The 23,060-nt window shown below is 38.0% G+C and overlaps 1 protein-coding gene and 1 non-coding gene across 2 annotated transcripts in view; one reads left to right on the top strand and one right to left on the bottom strand.

Moving 5' to 3' along the window:
* Positions 1 to 23,060, top strand: part of LOC150098547 (uncharacterized) — a 257,681-nt gene that overhangs the window by 134,201 nt on the left and 100,420 nt on the right. The window contains exon 2 of the mRNA XM_090405369.1: positions 19,521 to 19,704. Within this exon, the coding sequence (XP_090261495.1) occupies positions 19,521 to 19,704 (184 nt within the window). The remainder of the gene's footprint in view (positions 1 to 19,520; positions 19,705 to 23,060) is intronic.
* On the bottom strand, positions 19,066 to 19,139 carry TRNAV-AAC (transfer RNA valine (anticodon AAC)). Its single transcript has one exon. It is a non-coding gene; the product is annotated as a tRNA-Val (tRNA).

Raw genomic sequence — 23,060 nt, 5'->3', positions numbered from 1 at the left:
TAGGAGAGTGATTAGTATGGTAAGGAAGGAAAAACTGGAATATGATAAGAGATTGGTCCTGAAATCCAAAGAAAATCCTAAGGGATTTTTTAGCTGTGTGGCCAGTAGGAGAAGAAATGATTGTGAAAGAATGACATTGTTGGATAAAAATGGGAACGGAGTGACTGATGCAAAGGACAGCGGAGTTGTTCAGTGAACCTTTTATTGAGGTATTTCACTCTGGAGAAGTAGATTTTAATACTAGAGGAATATGACAAGTTTGAGCTTTAGAGGTGCAAGAGGAGACTGTGTTTCAAATACTGAGTACTCTTGATGTCAATAAAGCAGTGGGACTGGATGGAATTTCACCACAGGTTTGAGAGAATGTGCTAAAGAACTGACCGCTCCCTTGACCTGGCTTTTCAATGAAAGTCTGGCCAAGGGAAAGGTACCCAAGGAGTGGAAGGAGAATAAGATAGTACCATTCCTTAAGGATGGTAACAGCCTGGACGTGTCAAACTATAGACCAGTGTGTTTCAGTAGTTGCTAAGATCTTGGAGAAATTAGTGAGGAATCATATACAGTTTTGGGCAGATGAAAGTAATGTTATCTGTGAGAGTCAACATGGATTTGTTAAGGGATGCTCTTGCTTTAGTAATATGATTGCCTTTTATAATAAAGTGACAACAGCAGTTGATGAGGGAAAGGCATATTCTGCCAATTTTTTTTTTTTTTTTGATTTTACAAAGGCATTTGACAGGGTACCACATGGCAAGCTGATATTTAATTTGCAGCACATAGATTGGATATCAGGTTAGTGAACTGGATTCAAGATTGACTATCTGATAGGTATCAAAGAGTTGTGTATGGGGGGGAGCAATATCAAGGAGGCAGAAGGTTACAAGTGAAGTCCCAAAGGCTCAGTACTGGGACCTGTATTGTTTAACTTTTATATCAACGACACTGACAATAGATTGCAGGGGGATATTCAGTTGTTTGCAGATGATGTTAAGCTGGGAAAGGTTATTAGTAATAGTGCAAATGTGGTACTCCTGCAAGAGGATTTGAATAAACTAGACAGGTGGACAAATGAATGGGGATTTCAGTTTAATGCAGCTGAATGTAAAGTCTTGAAGTTTGAGATACATTGATGAGAGGTTGCATACTCTGTTGGAGGAAAAATACTGGAGGAAGTATGGGAAGCAAGGGATCTGGGGTGATGATTGATAGAAACTTGAAATTCAGGGAACATATTGCAAAGGTGGTTAGGTAACCCCTTTACAATATGTTCCCTGAATATGTTTGAAGGAGATAAACAATTTGTTGAAAGAGTACAGAGGCAGATAATGAAGAGAAGTGAATAAAAACCTAGCCTGTTTTAAAAACTATTATTAAAAATAAAAAGAGATTACAAAAAAAGAAAAATAAAATCCAGTTGTTACTTTATCTTATGATTTCAGATCATTATATATTACATCCATATCCTGTGGAGCTGAAGTCTGCTTACTGGATATTCACATTAAACAGGCACAATATCTGCACACCTTAAATTCAGTTGCTAACCTTACATTCATCACTCACTGTGGCAGTGCATACCACTCACCTATCATCACCCATGCAAAAAACCTACTCCTTGCTCTAACTTTCAGGGATGATCCCTGATTTTTATTCTAACACCTTTACTTTCACTCTTGCAAGGTTCCATTTTTCTTTTTTTCACTCTTGTATCATCGTCTCCTGATATATATATATATATATATATATAACGTGTGTGCACGTGTTTATATAATATATATAGTTTACATTCTATGCAGTTATCCATTATTTCATTCTTTTTTCTATAGAAAAAAAAATGGGATAAACCATGCCACAAGGACTGTTCATAATTATTTTAATTATTTACACACACATATTAAAAAAATTTGCTGAATGAAATTTTGTTGTCTTTTTTTAATCTTTTCTTACCATCAATGATGCCTAGATCTTGAGACATCAAAGTATCATTCTGCAATTTTTACTTCTGAATAACTGTTAACATCCCCATACAGTACACCTTTTTTATAGCCTGGACAGGGAGAAATACCATAGGGAGAATGGATGTTGAAAGTGGCAGTGAATGTATGAAAATGGAGTATATTGCAATGTGGGTGGGGAAGTTGAGACTGAGCAGATATATATAGTAAATGGTGATAACGGTGACTGGGCAGGTGTGGTAGGGAAATCGCAACCAACAAGTGGCTTGGATAGGACTGGTTATAAACCTAAAAATGAATTACTGTGTTTGTTTACAAATGCCAGCAGTATCAGAAATAAGCTAGATGAAATGGTTTCACTGATTGAGTTTATTCACCCCAAAATTATTGGAATAAGTGAAACATCGTTGAATTAAGATGATATTCTAACAGGAATAGAAATGGAAGAATCCAGTATCTTTCACGAGGATAGAAAGGACAAGAAGGGAGGGTGGGGGAGTGCTGCTGATGATAGCAGGGGAATTATGTCCACATAAGGAAGACATAAAAGAGAGAAATAGTGGCAATGGTTATGAGGCAGTGTGGTGTAACATGGAAGTCGACAAGAAGATATATTTAGTTGGATGTTGTTATAGCCCAGGGAATGTGAAGGGTGGTGATGAAGAAATATAAACAACTTGGATTAGTGAAAAAAAGGAAGGCTAATTATTATGGGTGATTTTAATTATGGTAGTATAGATTGGAATGAAGAGATAGCATTTGGAAAAAAGGAAAATGAATTTCTTTAGTTCTTGAGAGATAACTATTTCAGGCAGCACGTGAAAGAGAGCATGCAAGGATTGAGAGTTCCAAATCTGGTCATTTCATCAGAGGATGTAATTGTGAGAGGGGTTTCACACTTTCTTCCAGTTGGTAAAGTGATCATCAAGTGATCACCTGGATTATGTCTAGTCATATGCAGAATTTTGTGAGGAAAGGATATATGTCGAATTAAATAATGATAATAATCAGTTACCTGAAGAGTATAAAGAACAAGCCAGGAGAGTGACTCAGTTATTAAGGAGGAAAAAAGAGCAGTATGTGCAGAAATTAGCAATTAGCAAATCAGGTGAAGGAAAACCCTAGAGAGTTTTTTTAGACGTGGCAAGTAGAAGGAAAAATGATCATAATAAGATGATATTAATGGGTGAAAGTGGTAGAATGGTAACTGCTGCAGAAGACATTGATGAGGTATTAAGTGATCAATTTATAAGGGTATTTCATCCTGATCAGGGTAGAATCATGAGGAACTTAAGTGTAGAGAACATAGCAGAGGATGGCTTAATTGTGAGTGAGCAGGAAGTAATTTGAATAAATAAATAAATTTGATGTCAGTAAGGCAATAGGATTTGATGACATATCACTACATCTTAAGGGAATGTTTCAGGGAATTGGCAGTAGCATTGGCATTGTTTAAATAAGAAAAGTCTTGCAACAGCACAATTCTAAGTTGTTCCACTGCATAAATGCAGTGATAGGGCTGTAGCTTCAAATTACAGGCGAGTCTGTAAATCTGGAGTTCTGGTGATAGTAGGATACCGATATGGATTGATAACAGCAGTATTCTTTATGGTTATCAGCATGGGTTTGGTAAAGGGAGATCGTGTTTCACTAACCAACTTATGTACTATAACAAGGTGACAAATACCTTGGACAGTGGAGGATGCATATACTGTGGTGTACTTGATTTTGCAAAAGATGGGATTGGATAACAGACTTCTGAATTGGATCAGCCAGTGACTGATCCAATTCAGAAGTCTGTTATCCAATCCCATCTGTTTCAATTTATTTACCAGCTTGTCATGTGGCAGTCTATCAAAAGTTTTTGCAAAATCAAGTACACTACATTATATGCATCCTCCACTGTCCAAGGCATTTGTCACCTTGTTATAACACATAAGTTAGTTAGTGAAACATGATCTCCCTTTAACAAACCCATGCTGATAACCATAAAGAATGCTGCTGTTATCAACCCATATAAACTTACCATATAAACCAAAATATACACTTGACATTTCAACCTTCACATTAAGGTCATCTTCTGGAGTATGCATATATATACAAAGAAACAAGCTATATATCGGAAAATCAAAAACACACAGGGTTTGCCACACATCTAAGTGCAATTTGATCCGTCAGAGGAAGCCATCTTTCAAAAGTCTTGTATCCACACTAGTTGCAATTTATATGTATACTCCTATAAGTAATTTTATTTTCTGTTTGTTTATTTATCTATTATTTTCTGTATAAACATGTTACTCTCTAGCTTAATTTAACTTTGTAACCTAATAGAATAATAACAGGATTCTAGCTTTGATGTAGTGAGGTTTTTTTTTTAGCACCAGAGGTCAGGCAAATAATTTTAACGGTTGATCCGTAACTTTAGTATGCCATGTAGATTGTAGTGCAGCTTGTTTTTTTTGTGTATATATATATATATATATATATATATATATATATATATATATATATATATGTATACTCCAGAAGATGATGTTAATATGAAGGTCGAAATGCTGAGTGTATATTTTGGTTTATATTAAACTAAAGTTTTACTCTAACACGGTAGTTGTATCCATAAGTTTCATAATGTATTCTGATCACTGAGTAAGCATGAAAGAAAGGATTCAATTTGTATATTAATGATATTGGTATGGGTTTAACTAGTTATATGCAGCTGTTTGCAGATGATGCAAAATTGGGTAGAACAATGGAGAGTTAAGCAGATGTTACGGCCTTAGGAGGACTTGAATAGATTGCATGAATGGGCAGGTAAGTGAAACTGTCAATTCAATGTTGCAAAGTGAAAGATTTGAAATTTGGTAAGCAATGATGCAAAGTATACACTTGGTGGGGAAACTTTAAAGGAGGTAGAAGAGATGAGACATCTGAGAATGGTGGGGAAAAGGACCTGAAATTCAGGTGGCCACATTGCACAAGTTGTGAAGATGTCACATCAGATAATGGCAATGATGGAGGATCCTAACATGCAGAAATAGAGAGGTCATGATGCCACTGTATAAGGCCTTCATCAGGCTTCATATGGATTATTATGCACAGATCTGGTTTCCTGGTTTTTGTGGTGGCAAGGATATGTCAGAAAGGGTCCAGAGAAGATTCACGAAAGTGGTCAACGGTGTTTGGAATATGGAGTAGACAGATTGAGAGAATGCAAGTTGCAAAGTCTCAAGAGTTGGAGGAAGAGGTGGGGGGGATATGATTGAGACATATAAGCTAGTCAGGGATTGTTATCAGCTTGACATGGAAGAGATCTTTCATAGAACGAGAGGGAGGGGGGGGATAGAACAAAGGCTGTCACTGGAAACTGTATAAGGAGGGTTTGAGCAGAGGAGTGAGGAGAAGGTTCTTTCAATGGAGAGTGGTTGGTGAGTGGAATAGATTGCCTGAGTGTGTTGTGAATGTAGACACATTGAATCAGTTTAAAGCATGGTTGGATGAGCACTGTGTGCAGTATTGTGCACCCCCCCCCATGATGAGTCTCTGACTCCATGGAGGTCAGGTGTTAGTAATAATAATAATAATTAAAAGTAATAAACACGTATTATCATGGAATTTCTGGCTTGATGCCATTAACATACCTATCTCTGGTTTATTCTGTGAAGGTAGTAATTTCATACTGAGTTGGTGTTTGAAATGGAAATTCATAATTCTATATACTCTCTCTCTCTCTGTGCGTGCGTGCGTGCGTGCATGTGTAAACATATATACATTATTTATGAAACCCATTCAATTATTTGATTAAATAGAGTAAACAGCAATAATCTGTTTTTGTGAAACTTACAATAAATTCATGTCTAGAACAACCTTTTTTTCATATTTATTTATTGAAAATTATAAGTTACAGGAGTGTTTCCCAAAGTGTGGTCTGTGGCCTGGTACTGATCTTTGAGCAAAAAATTACTGATCCTCAGAACACATAACAATTCAAATATGACATATGAGCTGTTGATAGAGAATTTACCAATTATTTTGGTGAATTCTCCACACCACCTCCAAGGAGTCCAAAAACCCATCAAGGGAGGGTACCTACAACAAATTTCCGTCTCCACCACTTAATCCATGGACTACACTGAGCCACCACTACCATTATCATCTGCACCAACTCCACTGCTGGACCACCACTAGTAATTTTTTTTATATAAATTAGGTGTGTTTGAATGGCTAATTTTTCTGTATGCGGGATGAAAAACCCAAGTTTCCTCCAGGAAACTCGGATTTTTGGAGAAAAAATCCTGTCACCTCCATATGAGATCAGGTAACTCACCTTCAATTGAAAATTTTCCATACGAAGATTCCTTTCTTCATAATGAGAATAGAACTTTGGCCTTTTTCAATCGAAGGACGCAATATCTTCATACCTCCATAGCACAATTGGAAGAATGAAGATACGTTGAAATGGAAATTCATAATTCTGTATACTGTGTGTGTGTGTGTGTGTGTGTGTGTGTGTGTGTGTGTACAATAAGCAATATAAAAATGTAATTAAATGACAGAAATATGTCATTTAATTACATTTCCAAACAATAATTTACACGAAAACCACAGTAATTAACTTTAATGAAATTAAAGTACATATATTTCTTATTGAAAATAACAGTACATCATCAGTGTGTAGAAACAAGCAAATCAAAGAAAGTTGCAAAGCCCTTTTACATTGGCCAAATCTGAATCGGAATGATTTTCTCTCTTTCCCAAAAATTTGGGAGATTCTTATTTTAAGTAACAATCAAAAATAGTTTTTAATAATATTATTTATTGATATGAAATTCTTTTATGTAACCATCAGAAATATTTTTTAATAATATTATTTATTGATATTAGATTCTAGCACGCGACAACAGTTTTTAATTGGTAAACCACCGACTGCTGTATGTACCTTGTATTCTTGTTTCTACACACTGATGATGCACTGTTATTTTCAGTATGAAATATCTGTACTTTAATTTCATTAAAGTTAATTACTATGGTTGTCGCGTAATTTATTGTTCATAGTCATGCCACTGGTGCCTTTAAAGATTGTTTATTTTGGTTTAATAATAGCACATAAACAGTCTGATATCAAATATTGTACTGTACAACTAAGAATATCAGATATTTTTAATAGTATTGCAAATCTGCTTGTTTAATTCATTACATGGAATACAAACATCTAAAGTGATGGACTGCAGAAGAGCTCAGGAGAAGAGCTTATGAAGAGCTCAGGTGACAGCTTGCAGGTGTAGCATGGAATGAGGAGTTAGCTGGAAAAGTGTTCAATGCAGCTTGGGGGATTTTCAAAAACTCTCTAGTAGATGCAATGTCTAAATGTATTCCAAGGGTGAGAAGGTTAAATAAGGTAGGTTTGAAATGGATGAATAAAGAGATTAAGCATGCAATACGGAGAAAAGGAGCATTATGGAGGCAGCATAAGAGAAGTGGAAATAATCAATGCCATGAGGACTACAAAGACCAGCAAGGCGGGTGACTTTAGTTGGTTAGGGCAGCTAAAGAGAGGTATGAACAGCAGTTAGCTAATGAAGCCAAAAAGGATCCTAAGGAGTTCTTTCGATATGTAGCTAGCAAAAGAAAGAAAGAATGATTATGGAAGGGTGACATTGATTGGAGAAAATGGTATAAAGACAGCTGTGGCAGAAGATGTGGTGGAGATACTTAATGAGCAGTTCATAAAGGTCTTTCAATCTTGTAAATGTGACTTCATGGAGAGAGTGAGAGCAGTTGATAATGGGGAAAAGAGAGACTGACTGTAAGTGAGCAAGTGGTGTATGGGGAGTTGAGCAAACTAGATGTAAATAAGGCTGTGGGACTTGATAATATATCACCATGTATTCTGAAGGAATGTGCTAGGGAGTTGATGCCAGCCTTGACATATTTTTTTAATACAAGTCTTGCACTGGATCAAGTTCCTAAGGAATGGAAGGCGAACAAGATTGTGCCACTTCATAAAGGAGGTGATAGAACTCAAGCATCAAACTATAGGCTATCTGTGTGTCAGGTGTTGTAGTTGTTGGAGAAGCTTGTGAGAACTAGGATACAGAATTAGGTTGACAATAATGGTGTCATCTTTGATGGACAGCATGGATTTGCTGAATGGAGGTCATGTTTTAGTAATCTACTTACTGATTACAATAAGGTGACTGTTTCCATGGACCGAGGAGAAGGATACAATGTGATATACTTAGATTTTGCAAAGGTTTTTGATAGATTACCGTATGATAAGTTGATAGTCAAACTGGAGTTGGATATTAGATTGGTGCATTGGATTGGAGACTGGCTATCTGATAGGTATCAACAAGTTGTGTATGGGGAGCGATATCCAGGAAAAGGAAAGTTACTAGTGGTGTACCTCAGGGGTCTGTTTTAGGGCCATTACTGATATTGGTGAATATTTGGATGGAGATATTCAGTTGTTTTCAGATGATGCAAAGTTGGGATGAACCATGAAGAGCAGAGAAGATGTTGTGGCCTTACAAGAAGGCTTGAATAAATTGAGTGATTGGGCACGGGAATGGGTGTGAGTTCAATGTTGCAAAATGTAAGGTTTTAAAAGTTGGAAAACAAAAATGGGATGTAGAATTTATGCTTGGTGAGAATATATTTTCGGAGGTGGAAGAAATAAGAGATCTGGGGTGATAGTGGATAAGGATCTGAAATTTAGGGAACACATTGCCAAAATTGTGAAGACAACACAAAGGCTTCTGGGAATGATGTGGAGGACACTGACTTGTAGAAGTAGGGAGATTATTGTTCCATTGTATAAAGCTTTGATTAGGCCACACATGGACTATTGTGCTCAGATTTGGTCACCTGGTTTTCAGAAGGATGAAGAGATGTTGGAGAGGGTCCAGAGGCGACTGACTAGGGTAGGTTCTAACTTCTGGAATGTCAAGTATGAGGAAAGATTGAGAAGATGCAACTTGCAGCGTCTGGTGGACAGGAGGAGGAGGGGAGATATGATAGAGACCTACAAGTTATTAAGGGGTTGTTATAGGATCAATTGTGGAGAGATTCTACAGAAAACAGTGAGAGATCAGGGAAGAACCAGTGGTCATCCCTGGAAGCTGTATAAGGAGGGTGTGAGTAGGGGAGTGAGATGCAGGTTTTTTCATGCAGAGTTGTGAATGATTGGAATGCCTTTCCTGAGAATGTGGTGTCTGTAGAGAATTTGAGTGTGTTTAAAGCACGGTATGATGAGCTGTGTGTTTGATAAAAGGACCTCCTAGTTCGAGTTCTCACCAAACAGCCGATCGCGTGGACGTCGCTAACTAAATAAAAAAATTTAAAAAATTTGGCCACCACACGAAATTCCAATTTTCAGCTTGGCAATGAACGTGTTAACTAACTTTAAGGTCTTTTATCATATCTCCTCTTTTCCTCCTATTCACCAAACTTTGTGATCCACAATCTGTCAACCACTCTGCATAAGCAACACTCCAAAGTTCTGATATCACTTTGGTCATTCATCTTTGGATCCTCCCTAGTGTTTCCATATCAAAATGGAAATTAGGCAACCAGATTTAAGCATACTAGGCCATGTATGGTCAGATCAATGCCTTATGTAGAGATACCACCTCCCTACATGCCAATGTGCTTTTTATCATTGTGCTTCATATCATATAGTGATACGATATGCAGTCTTTGCAATACTTGCAATGCAAGTGACTACCATCACCCCAATATCCTGAATCTCATTCACTTCCTGAGTATCATTCACAAATAAGCTAAACAGTAGGGCCTGAAGAACAGAACCCTGAGACATGCTACTGGTCACCTTGCTTTTCTGAGACATTGCTCTATACACAACTTACTGGTATCTTTCAGAAAACCAGTCTTCAATCCATCTAACCAATCTGTTATTCAATCCCATCTTCTGTAGCTTATACACAATCTCTCATGTGATAATCTATCAAATGCCTTTGCAAAGTCCAAGAAAATCACTGTATATGAATTTCCCTTATCCATTAACTCATCAGAATTAATCATAACAATAATCAAAAATAAGAAATAATCAAAAATAATAATTAACAGTAATAACATCAGCAACATGTTTAGTGCTAAAGGATTGCTAGTGTTAACAGCATGAAAATAATGAAACTAAAAAAAGTATTTATTCTTCACTCTACCGGGTTTCACATATACTTCTTCAGAAGAAATATACAAATAAAGATGTTAAAAAGAGGCAGCTACAACATTCAAATAATGGTATCAGAATAAACAGGTAAGTATGCACATAAGGTCATGATGATGATTAACTCTTCAGTTCATGTCCAACTCTTGGTAACTTTGTAGGCAAGTATTCTTGCCACAAAGTGTTTCTGGTGAGATTTTTACAGGGTAGTTCACCACTGCTTCCCCCTCTCCCCACCAGTTTTATATGGCTTGGGACTGGCATATAGCTGATGAATCAGGCCTATGGCTGGGTCTTAAGTATTCATTGCTGTAAATCCGTGTGTTCACAGGGCTGGTTTGCCTGTTCTGGAGGACAGGTTTCTAGATGAAAAAACCTATCCTACCTCTGTATGAGACTGGCTAACTTACCTTTATTCGAAAGAGACCAGATAAAGGTTCTTCATCATGGACAGGATTCGAACCCAGGTCTTTCTTACCAAAGGGCTTTGTCTGAGCTGCAGAGGCTCTACATAAGGTCATATGCTTGCATTATTGTCATTGGTGAGAAGCTTATAATGCTCCTCCTTATATCTTAGGTCCATGTGGTTGAGATGTTTTATAAGAGAGGACTGGATTTGATGTAAATGAGTCCTTGTTTTTTTGACACTGGATGAGGATATATTGCATTTGGGGCATCCCCTAATTTGCACACAACTCTTGCAGGCAGTATTGACCACCTTGGTTTGTTGCCACAGCACTTGATAACCTTCACTTATTAAGTGTAAGTTCCTTACCTGACTTGTGTTTACTTTCTTTTCACATCTTTGATGTGTTCTGCCATGTGGATTTCTCCTAAGGAGTCTATTTGTCCCACATTATATATACCAAGAAGCAGTAGATTTGTTGGCATCCAGTTTTTTGAAGGGAGCATGTGGTAGTTTAGGTGGACGTGAAAATTATGGAGACCTTGCATAGAGAGCTGAAAATTACCTTTATTTCAAACTCAATACCTTTATTTTATCAGCCATATGTTGGATAATCAGTACAGTTACAGCCCTTTATAGTCCTACCTGTTCGATTCACTTGGAATTTTCTTGGGTGACTGCTGTGCTTATTTTTATAACCCATTTTGTTATATGGCTATACTGAGGTGCTAAGTTTGTCATTCCATTTTTCATACTGCACATATCGATACTAATGTGGGCATATAATTGTTGAACAGATTAACCGTTGATTCCTATATCACTGTTTGAATGTTGTAATTTCTTCTGATTTTTAACATCTTTTTTGATATATTTCTCTTGAAGCATATTATAAAAGTACACAAAATCTGGTAGAGTGAAGAATTAATGACCATTAATGTGGTTACTACTAGCAATCCTTTAACATGAATCCAAACCATAAGAAATGTGTTTCATGAAGCATAAAAAACATATGCCTTTAGGCATATGTTTAGTGCTAATTTGCTATTAATCATCTAATTGCTAAATTGTTTTCAAAGTTTACAAATAACCCACTTATCAAACACTAAGCTAATCTTAGATTTCTGTTGTTATATGGAAATTCTTGTGAGTTTCTGTAAACAGACAGCATAATTTCTTAAGAGATTTAAATTAGATTTTGGAAGTATTACTGGTTGGCCATTTTGCTTACAGTTTACTGCTGTTTGAGTGTGGATTGATTCAGCTGAGTCTTTTGGTAATCTTTCAAGTTCCTTTTATTATTTATTATTATTATTCAGGCCTCCATGGAGTCAGAAGACTCATCACAGGAGGTCCTTCCTAGGAAACACAGTCTATCAAGACTCATCGTGGGAGGTCCTTCCTAAGAAACACAAAGTCTATCATACCACTCCTTAAAGTCATTGACCGTTCTCACTCTCACCACTCCATCAGGCAATGCATTCCATGGTTCAACCATCCTCCATGCAAAGAAATCACTCCTCACCCTCATGCTCACAGTTTCCTTTCGTAACTTCCAGGGATGGCCTCTTGTCATCACTTCTTCCTTCTGTTCAACCAAGCAAAAGAACTCCCCAGTGTCAACCCTATAACCACCTTTCAACAGTTTAAAAGTCTCAATCATATCACCTCTCCTTCTATCCACCAAACTCTGCAGTCCTCATTTCCTCAGCCGATCTTCATAAGTAACATTGTACAGTCCTGAAACCATCTTTCTTATCTGCCTTTGTACCCTTTCCACAGTTAATTTATCCCCTTCAAATCCTGAGGACCAAATCTGAGAACAATAGTCTAAGTGTGGTCTGATCAGAGTCTTATACAATGGAATGAGAACCCTTTTATCTCTGCAGGTCAGTGTCCTTCTCATTATTGTAGCAATCCTCTGTGTTACCTTCACCACCTTTGCAATATGTCCCCTAAATTTCAAGTTTCTATCAATCATCAACCCCAGATCTCTTGATTCCTCTACATCCTCCAGTATAACTCCTCCCATAGAGTATGCAGGGTCTCATCGATGTTTCCCAAACCTCAAGACCTTGCATTTTGTTGCATTAAACCGACCCCCATTTATTTGCCCATCTATCTACCTTATTCAAATCCTTTTGCAAGGCTACCACATCTGCACTATTACTAATAATCCTTCCCAGCTTCGCATCATCTGCAAACAACTGAATATCCTCTTGCAATCCACTGACAATGTCACTGATATATAAAGGTTAAACAATATAGGTCCCAGTACTGAGCCCTGTGGGACCCCACCTGTAACCCTCTGCCTCTTTGAAACTGCCCCACCATACACAACTCTCTGATACCTATTGGACAACCAATCCTGAATCCAGTTTGACCAATCTGACATCCAGCCCCATGCGCTGCCACTTAAATATCAGCTTATCATGTGGCACCCTGTCAAATGCCTTCGCTAAGTCTAAGAAAATGGCAGTATATGCCTTTCCCTCATCTAATGCTCTTGTAACTTTATTATTAAAAAAGCTAGCATATTGCTAAAACAAGAGCCCCCTTCACAAATCCATGTGGACTCTCACAGATAACATTACCCTCATCTGCCCAACGTTGTACACGGTCCCTCACTACTTTCTCCAAGTGTCTAATTATAGGCTAGTTTGTGTGTCATCAGTAGGTGTTAAGATCTTGGAGAAAGTAGTGAGGGACTGTATATAGCCAGATTTTCATTGAAGAGCCAGGTCAAAGCCACTGTCAGTTCCCTAGCACATTCTCTCAAAACTCATGGTGAAATACCATCCAACCCATAGCTTTACTGACATCCAGAGTACTCAGTATTTGAAACACACTTTCCTCCTGTACCTCTAAACCTTGAACCTGCCCTATCCCTCTAGTATTAAAACTGATTCCTCCAGGATGAAATACACCAATAAAGTGTTCATTGAACAATTCCACTATGTCCTCTGCATCAGTCACTGTTCCCATTTTTATCCCACAATATCATTCTTCCACAGTCATTTCTCCTCTTACTGGCCACATAGCTAAAAAATTCCATAGGATTTTCTCTGGATCTTGGACCCAATCTCCTCGCATATTCCAGTTTCGCCTTCCTTACCATACTAGTCACTCTTCTGGCCTGTGTCTTATATTCTTCATGCATCTTCTCTTCACCTGTCTCCTTATATCTCTTCCATAGTCTCTTTTTCGCATGCAATTCCTGTTTATTATTGTTTGTCATCCACTTTACTCCAAATTGTTTCCTCTCCTTCACTCGTGGTATACAACTTACTATTGCTGCTATCAAATATTCTTTCACAATTTCCCACGCACTAATGATATCCTGGCCTTCCAATTCCTCCCTCCATGAAACTTCCCCAAATTGACGTCGTAGACTATGATAATTACCTGCCTTTGGTTTTGATAAATGCTTAAAGACAGTCCAAGCCATGATTTTGTGGATCTATCAGCATTTTATGTAACTGTTTGGCAAGGAAGTCTAATCCTGAATTCCTAGAGGTCCATCTCTCAGGATTGCTGGTCTTGTAAGTAATATGTTGCCCAATAGATGGATTCAGTATATTCCAATGACTCCTAAAGTAAATTCCATAATCTAAGGAATGATCTTCCACAAGGACCTGTGTTAGTTCCATTGCTTTCAGTTTTTATACCTATGACATACCCACCACTGTCTCATGGAAATGTATGTATGTATGCAGATGACACTGCAATTGCAACTCGAGCACTTCCTTTCAAGTTTCATAGAATACAGAGGATGTATCAAAACTTCCAACTACTTTAACAGTGGTGCTTACAATCCAATCTGCAGAAAACTGATGTCACTGCTTTCCATTTAAATGATAATTAATGTGACTATGATCCTGAAGTACCCCAAAGTATCTTAGAATGACTCTTGACAGATCCTTGACTTTCAAAAATAACTTGACAAAGATTGCTGGAAAATTAAAAACTTGAAATAGCCTGCAGAAATTGGCAAGCTTTTCATGGGATGCAGATGCCAGTATATTATGCACAACAGCTTTGGCATTAGGAATACTGTTCCTCAGTCTGGCTTAACAGTGCTCACACTTCATTGATCAATGTCCATCTCAATCAAGCCACAAGATGAAGCTCGATTAACAAACCCATGCTGATAACCACAGTATTCTCTGTGGTTATCAGCATGGGTTTGTTAAGGGGAGATCATGTTTCACTAACTTACTTATGTACTATAACAAGGTAACAAATACCTTGGACAGAGGAGATGCATATACAGTGGTGTACTTGGATTTTGCAAAGGCTTTTGATAGATTGCCACATGACGAGCTCTTAATTAATTAGAAAGAGATGGGATTGGATAATAGACTTCTGTGTTGGATCAGTGACTGGCTGTCAGATTGGTATCAGAAAGTTGTATATGGGAGTGCAGTATCTTGAAAGAGAAAGGTCACCAATGGTGTGCCACAGGTGTCAGTTTTGGGACCATTGTTGTTCAATTTGTATGTTAATGATATTGGATTGGGTTTAACTAGTGATATCCAGCTGTTTGCAGATGATGCAAAACTGGGGAGAGCAATGCACAGTCAGGCTGATGTTAATGCCTTACAAGAGGACTTGAATAGATTGCATGAATGGGCAGGTAAGTGGAACTGTGTTTTGAAATTTGGTAAGCAACGATGGGATGCCAAGTATACACTTGGTGGGGAAACTTTAACAGAAGTAGAGGAGATGAGAGATCTAGGTGTGATGGTGGACAAGGACCTGAAATTCAGGGACCACATTGCACAAGTTGTGAAGACATCACATCAAATAATGGCAATGATGTGGAGAACTCTGACATTCAGAAATAAAGAGGTTATGATTCCATTGTATAAGGGCCTTGATCAGGCCTCATATGGATTATTGTGCACAGATTTGGTCGCCGGATTTTCATGGTGATGAGGATATGTTGGAAAGGGTACAGAGGAGATTCACAAAGGTAGTCAGTGGTCTTTGGAATGTGGAGTACGAGGACAGATTGAGGGAATGTAAGTTGCAGAGCCTCATGAATAGGAGGAAGAGGGGGGAAGGATGTGATTGAGACATATAAACTGGTCAGGGGTTGTTATCAGGTAGATATGGAAGAGATTTTTCATAGAATTGGTGAGAGAAGTAGAACAAGAGGCCATTGCTGGAAACTCGAGGGTGTGAGCAGAGGAGTGGGAAGCAGGTTCTTTGCATTGAGGGTGGTTGGTGAGTGGAATGCATTGCCTGAGTGTGTTGTGGATGTGGACACATTGAATCAGATGTTTAAGACAAGGTTGGATGAGCATTGTATGCAATAGTGAGTACCTCCCATGATGAGTCTGACTCCATGGAGGTCGGGTGTTGATAATAATAATAACTTACTGGCTTCCAGCACTTAGTAATATTGCTCCTCCTCCATTATGGAGGAAAGGGCATCCAGTCTACTTATAGAACTGGTGTGCAAATATTGCATGAAGCCTTTGATATCACATCAGCCTGGAAACTATGCTGATGGAAACATACCTCAAACTTACATGACATTATCTGATTCAACTGCCAGACTAAAAGGTTATGACCTTTGAAGACACCTGTGTTCTGTCTGCACTTAACTGCATTAGGACATAACTGGTAATTAGTTTACATAATTAACAACGCAAATGAAGTATATTAATTAAAGGTAACTTTCATGAATCACTTCTATATTTCGGCAACTTCACATTGCCATCTTCAGGAACATAAAGATACGGTATGTGCACTCAGGAACTAACACAAAGCAAATGAGGAAGAAAGCAAGAAACTAATATTGTTCCTAAAGTCCTAATGGTGCCCTCTTGCGGGCTAATTTGGTAGTCTTGGCAGTTGGACTGAAGTTCTCATAATGAAAGTCTCCCAAATTTGGGGCAGTTTCATGCACCCAAATTTGTTGAGGTTAGGACTTTTTTAGAGCTGCTGAAGATTCTTTGAATAATCTTTCGTATTTAAACTTGCTGCGATGAATTATTTTTGTTTTCTTCCAACGAATTTTATGGTGGGTATCTAAGGCATGGTCTGCCAGCCCAGAGCGGCTGTACTGGTGAAATGGACTACATCCGTTTTCACCAGTACAGCCGTTGTTTTCACCAGTACATGACGTTGCCGAAATATAGAACTGATTCATTAAAGTTACCTTCAATTAATATACTTCATTTGCGTTGTTAATTCCGTAAACTAATTACCAGTTATGACTAACCAACGTATAAGCCTTGCTACTAGAATTGCATTAGGACAGGGCATACAAGCAGATGCTCCACAAATGGAAATGGACTGACTCGCCATTCTGTGTGGCAATTTATCTCAGACCATCCATATCATTAGTAAGTGCCCTATGTTTTCTTATTCTGGAACTTATATGAACCTTTTTGAAGTTAAACATGAAGCTTTATTATGGATTCAGAATCTAACTATGATGCCTTTTCTGTTTTATGTTATAGGTCCACCCTTTTATTTTCTTATCATTTTTCATAAGTACATCATTCATTAAATAAATAAATAATGTCATACACTTCAGTTCTATCTGTACCATGCATTTTACTTGTCACTTGAATTTTATTTTTTTCTGGATTACTTTGAGATATAATATGTATGATAGACATATTTATCCTAAATTAGAGTAAAATAAATCATATGCTTAGTATACAAGGATATATCAAAAAGTTGTTTGCAATTTTTTCCCCATTCAACATATATTATTTTCATAAATATCTAGAGCAGGGTTTCTCAAACTTTTCCTATGATGGAACACTTCACAAATCCTGAAATTTTAGTGGAACACCTTGGTTAGAGTCGAGTATCATCGGTCTCATATTCAATGTAAAACTAAGCGCACACTATCACTGTAGCAGGCTGTATCGTATTGCAAAAATGCTACAGTGCACACTACAGGCATGCCAGGCTGCAGTGCATTGCATTGACCTTGCTTGTGACTGCACATTTCCTAGAATAGATATCTCCATACTTCACTTGCGCTCGGAGGTGTCAACAACCACGGGCAGCTGTCAGCCAGCGGCTGAATCAAGGCCAGCACACGCTGGCCTTAATAGCACAATCCACACGCAAAGTGAGGAGTGCCTGATTTTTCAAACATGCTTGAACTTGTCGCAGCATTTAAAACCATTCCAGGCTCATATTAATTTTGATAATTTTTCACGGAACACTTATTTCACGGAACACTTTCCGTGGAACATAGTTTGGAAAACGCTGATCTAGAGTATACAAATGAAGAGTAGTTTTTATTTCTTTTTCAGCATAACATCTCCATTTGTTGTGACATTTATCCCATAATTCTCTATGAATTTTTTTAATGTCTCTGTTTGTATCATTAGCTACCTATGAAGCCATTTGCAAATGGCAGATTTATCTTATTGTTTCTTGAAATGCTGGCTAGCATGATCCTTCTTCAGTGAATCCAATAGTTAGTTACTAGGCACTAGGTCTGTATCTCCCAAATCAAAGAAATTAAAATGTACTTTGATCACTTTGAACCAAATTAGCTGTGTGACAGGACATTCCTGTGAAGCAACTAGCACTCAAGACTGCATGATGTATATGTTTCTTTTGAGTAGTAGCATGCAAACATTACATGGTGCCATATGAGTTATGATGCAGCTTTCAACAGGTAATTAGCCAATACAGTTCCTTTGCTGTCTCCCAAAACATGTTTGGGTAGACAGTACATTACTGTTTTGTTTGTTTGTTTATGCTGAAAAACTTATGCAGAACTCTTTGGGAAGTGTAGAAGGGGTGTTCACACTCTAGTCTCTCTCTTTCTGGCTCTGCAAGGTATAATGATCAGCTTAGCATTTATCTTTTCCAACAATACAGTTTTCAAATGATATGGTAAATGGTTCTGTGCAAAATGTGAAAGTCATTAGCAGTCAGGTCTGCACCAACCCAAGGGTGCAAGGGGTGCACTGCACCCAAGCGGCAACATTGATAAGGGCATTTTATGTAGTTAATATCTAATTTGGATTATACAATTCAGTATTAGGGGTGGCCGATAAAAGTTTGCACCCAGGCGGCAAATACCCTTGGCATGCTCCTGTTAGCAGTGTCCTTGGTTTTTCACATACATGTTACTTTGAATGGTAGTACGTACATCCACTGTCACAGTGTTGTCTGCTGTGGTCCAAATTCTCAGTCCGTTAGTCCATTAATGTTCAAACTGCTCATCATCAATTTATCATCTTGCATCACAGCTGTTTCTCCTGGTATTATACAGAGACCATTTAACAATTATTAAAAATATATATATATATTATTTGACCCCTCCAGGGTGTCCAAAGACTCATCGAGGGAGGGCACCTGCTGTACAGCTCTGTCTCCACTAACTACGCCAACAGCATCTACCGCCGACCACCACCACTGCTGGTATTTCCAAAGACAATCACAAACACCCATGCCCACGGTGGGATTCGAACCCGCAGCCTTTTGGCTGGAGAGCAGATACGCTAACCCACTTTGCCAGCCAAGCTGGTAAGAATACTTGTACCTGCCAGGGCTCGAACCGTGGGACCTTCCGCATGTTAGGCGGATGTGATAACCACCACACCACAGGTACAATTAATGGTTCTGTGCAAAATGTGAAAGTCATTAGCAGCGTTCTTGGAGATCAGATCACTTTCCCAACTGAGAAAGTGATCTGATCTCCATGATGTGATGATTCCCTTTGATTGTAAACACCACTGGAGCACAACACTTTAGTGTTTCTATGGGAAATACAACCAATACAGTGTCACCGGAAAAAAAGAAAACATGAAAAATGCATTAAGGATTCATTCATTTTATATTCTTAAATTTTTTAACATTACAATATGTCTAAAATCATGTTGACAGAATCATTAATTTATTCCTGCATTTTTTGTTAATTCAATGATTTTTTTTTAATTAAAATTTTTCTTTTGTTAATTCAATGATCTTAATGCATATGGTTTTTTTTTAGAACTTCATCAGCAAATTGGATGTGCCAACCATGACATTGTTTTGGAGTGTGGTCCATCGAGTTTTGTGGCAATTCATTCTGCCTATATCACATCTAATTTAACTGAAGAGAATACTACATGCTTAGATGTAGAAGAAAGTGGAGATATTTGTGAAGAAGATATTCGGCTCTCTATAAATAGAAGGTGATTGATTAAATATATAATATTAATACAGTTAAAGGAAAATGGTTAAAAAAAACAAACAGTTTAAATTATAATTAAAACTGATTTTCCATAATACATGCATTAAGTCAAATGATCTCTAATAGCCAATAACTTAGCTTTTCTTAATCCAGTTTTAGGGAAGGAGCAGTTAATCATCCAGTTGGGAAAGTGATCTGATCTCCATGATGTGATGATTCCCTTTGATTGGAATATCCCATCTGGAATGCACAAAACCTTAACAAAAGCTTTTCAACTGAAGAGGAGGGAACTGGTCTCTACTGAGGTGCAGGGTTTTCCATCCCAGAAACTCAAGTTTTTCATCCTGTCTTCTTCAGGTTCATTCCCACTCAGGTGCGGTCACTGCAGCAGATCTACTTCCTCCATTTAGTTCTGCCTAAAGCCATGTTCTTCTCTACTCCAAGGTCTTGGGAGGACCCCTCTCAAGCTATCTAGCCATTGTCGTTTAGGTCTCCCCTTCTTCTTTTGCCTGGTGGCTTCATCTCCAGCACTCTCCTTCCCACATAGCCTTCATTATCTTGCAGATCAGTGAGTTTTTGATTATTCCATTCTCTTCTCCATCCCTTAGTCATCTGCCAGTTCCAGTTCCACTGACATACATCAGGTATCCATCAAACTTTGGATACATATCCTAGGTATGTGAACCTAGAACTTCTGGTATGTCTGTGCCCTGTAATGTTATACTGTCTGCTCTTCACTACAGGACACGTACTCTGTCATATTTGTACTGATTCTCAAGCCACTATCTTCCACAGCTTTCTTCCATTGTTCAAGTCTTTCTTTGTTTCTTGCTCAGACTTTGTGCAAATCACCACATCATCAGCAAACATAATCGTCCAGGGTGATTCAGTTCTTACTCTCTCTGTCAGCACATCTAAGAGCCTGACAAACAAGAAGGGGCTCAAAGCTGACCCTTGATGAGCTCCTCTTTTACTGGGAATGCCTCAATGGTTCCTGCTCCATATCTTACCCTTGTTTTTGCTATCATCATAGTTTTCTGGGATCATTTTGTTTATCATGCTTCTCTATATCCTTCGATATGGAGAAGAGTAGTTGAGAAGAAATTGCAAGACTTGGTATCAATTAGTGAAGAGCAATCTGGGTTTTATGTCCAAGAGGGAAACAACTGATGCCATTTTTGCTCTAAAAGAACTCATAGAAAGGTAACTGAGAAAGTTCTCTTAGAGCAAAAATGGCATCAATTGTTCCCTGCCTGGACATAAAACCCAAATTGCTCTTCACTAACTGACACCAAGTCTTGCAATCTCTTCTCAACTACCCTTTCCCATATCTTCATAGTGTGACTCATGAATTTAATTGTTCTATAGTTACTACAAGAATGGATATCCCATTTGTTCTTATATACTGGAACTAATATATGCTCCACTCCTCTGGCATTTTCTCAGTTTCAATGATTCTGTTATAGGCATCCATTAATAGAGTCATGCCTAATTCATCTAGGTATTTCCATACTTTTACAGGGATATTATTATTATTATACAGACACCTCCTGGAATCGAGGCTCATCAAGGGAGGCAATAGTAAGATGCATTCTATAATGTTAATCTTACCTCATCTTAAATTGTATCTGGTTGCTGAGTTTTCCAGATCGGGTTGTGTGACTTTAAGCGAACAGGTGGTAGATTTTGGATAGGTAAGTTGTTATTTCCCATACATTTTATCCACTCTCTGTTAGTGGCAGCTTTCCTCCTTATGTCTAATGGTATGATGTTAGAGAGTGTTGGTAGCCATTCAACAGGTGTAGACTTTATGCAACCCGTGATAATTCTCACGGTATCGTTAAGTTGCACATTGACCTTGATGCATGGTGACTCGAATACCACACTGGAACACAGTATTCTGCACAAGAGTACACGAGGGCATGGGCAGCAGATTTTAAAGTGTTGGCTCCTGACCCCCAGCATGAACACACAAGTTTCCTGATGATATTATTCCTAGTTTTTACTTTTGGCAGAAATTTTTGAGGTGTTTCCTGAAGGTTAAAGAGCGATCTAAGGTGACTTTGAGATATATTGGGTTGGGTTATGCTTCAAAGTTTCTCCTTTGAATGAGACCATCATCCGTTTATCAGCTTGATGATTGTTCAAGTGAAATGTGCAAACCTCAGTTTTAGAGGGATTTGGGCAGAGATGCCATTTGGTGTAATAGTTGTACATAACTTCAAGTCAGAACTGAGCACAGTCTCGGCCTCTTTCAGGTGTTTAGTCTGAGTTGCCAATGCCAGGTTGCCTGCGTATGCGAACTTTCGGAATGAGGTTTATATGTCTCAGTCATATCACCCCTCTTCTGCCTATTGACTAGTGTCTGTAAGTTATATTCTCTCAACTTGTCTTCATAGTCAGTATTCCACAATCCCGATATTACTCTTGTTATTTGCCTCTGAACTTTTTCCAGAGCTTGCTTATCACCTAAGAACGCCGGTGACCAAATGGATCAAATAGCTCAATAGTCCAGATGTCTAATCAAAGCCTTGGACAGCAGAATGACCACATCCTTATCTTTACTTGTTCTTGTTATACTGGCATTTCTTTGTGTTTTTATCATTTTTGCAATATATCCCTTCAACTTTAATTCTTTATCTACCAATATCACAAGATCACATGCTTTCTCCACCTACTGTAATACAACATCTCCAATATGATACACAGCTTTACTTTTTTCAGATCCAAAGTGCAAAATTGCTTACATTTAATGATGTTAAATGGTCATCCCCACTTGTCTTTCCACATAACTACTTTATTCAAATCATTCTGAAGCACCAGTACATCTGAAACATTCCTAATAACTTTACTCAGCTTAGCATCATCCACAAACAGCTGAATATCAGCTTGCAGACCACTCACAATATCATTAACAAACAAATTGAATTCAGTGGCCCTAGAACAGAATCCTATGGAACTCCACTGGTAACTCTCCTGATGAGAGATATGGCACTTCTATACACCACCATTTGATATCGATTAGAAAACCAGTTTGCTCTCCAATCTACCAACTGATTTTCTGGTCCCATTTGCCATAACTTATACAGCAGTTTATTATGGGTAGACTATCAAATGCCTTTGTAAAATCCAGAAGAGTTACTGTATATGAATCACCCCTATCTAGAACTGTAGTCACCTTATTATAAAATGTAAGTAAATTTGTAAAACAAGACCTCCCTTTAACAAACCCATGTTGATCTCTATACAGAATCTGTTCCTTTTCAACCCAATCTTGTATTCTATCCCTAACCAGTCTATCCAAGATTTTAACAACCACTCCAGAATCCGGCTTATCAGGTCCAAACCACTTCAGCT

The sequence above is a fragment of the Typopeltis vanoorti genome, chromosome 15 (genome assembly GCF_054136105.1).
Source record: "Typopeltis vanoorti isolate ZY-2024b chromosome 15, IOZ_Tvanoo_1.0, whole genome shotgun sequence".
Classification (NCBI taxonomy): Eukaryota; Metazoa; Arthropoda; class Arachnida; order Uropygi; family Thelyphonidae; genus Typopeltis; species Typopeltis vanoorti.
The sequence above is the reverse complement of the archived record's forward strand: the minus strand, read 5'-3'. Positions and strand labels throughout refer to the sequence as shown.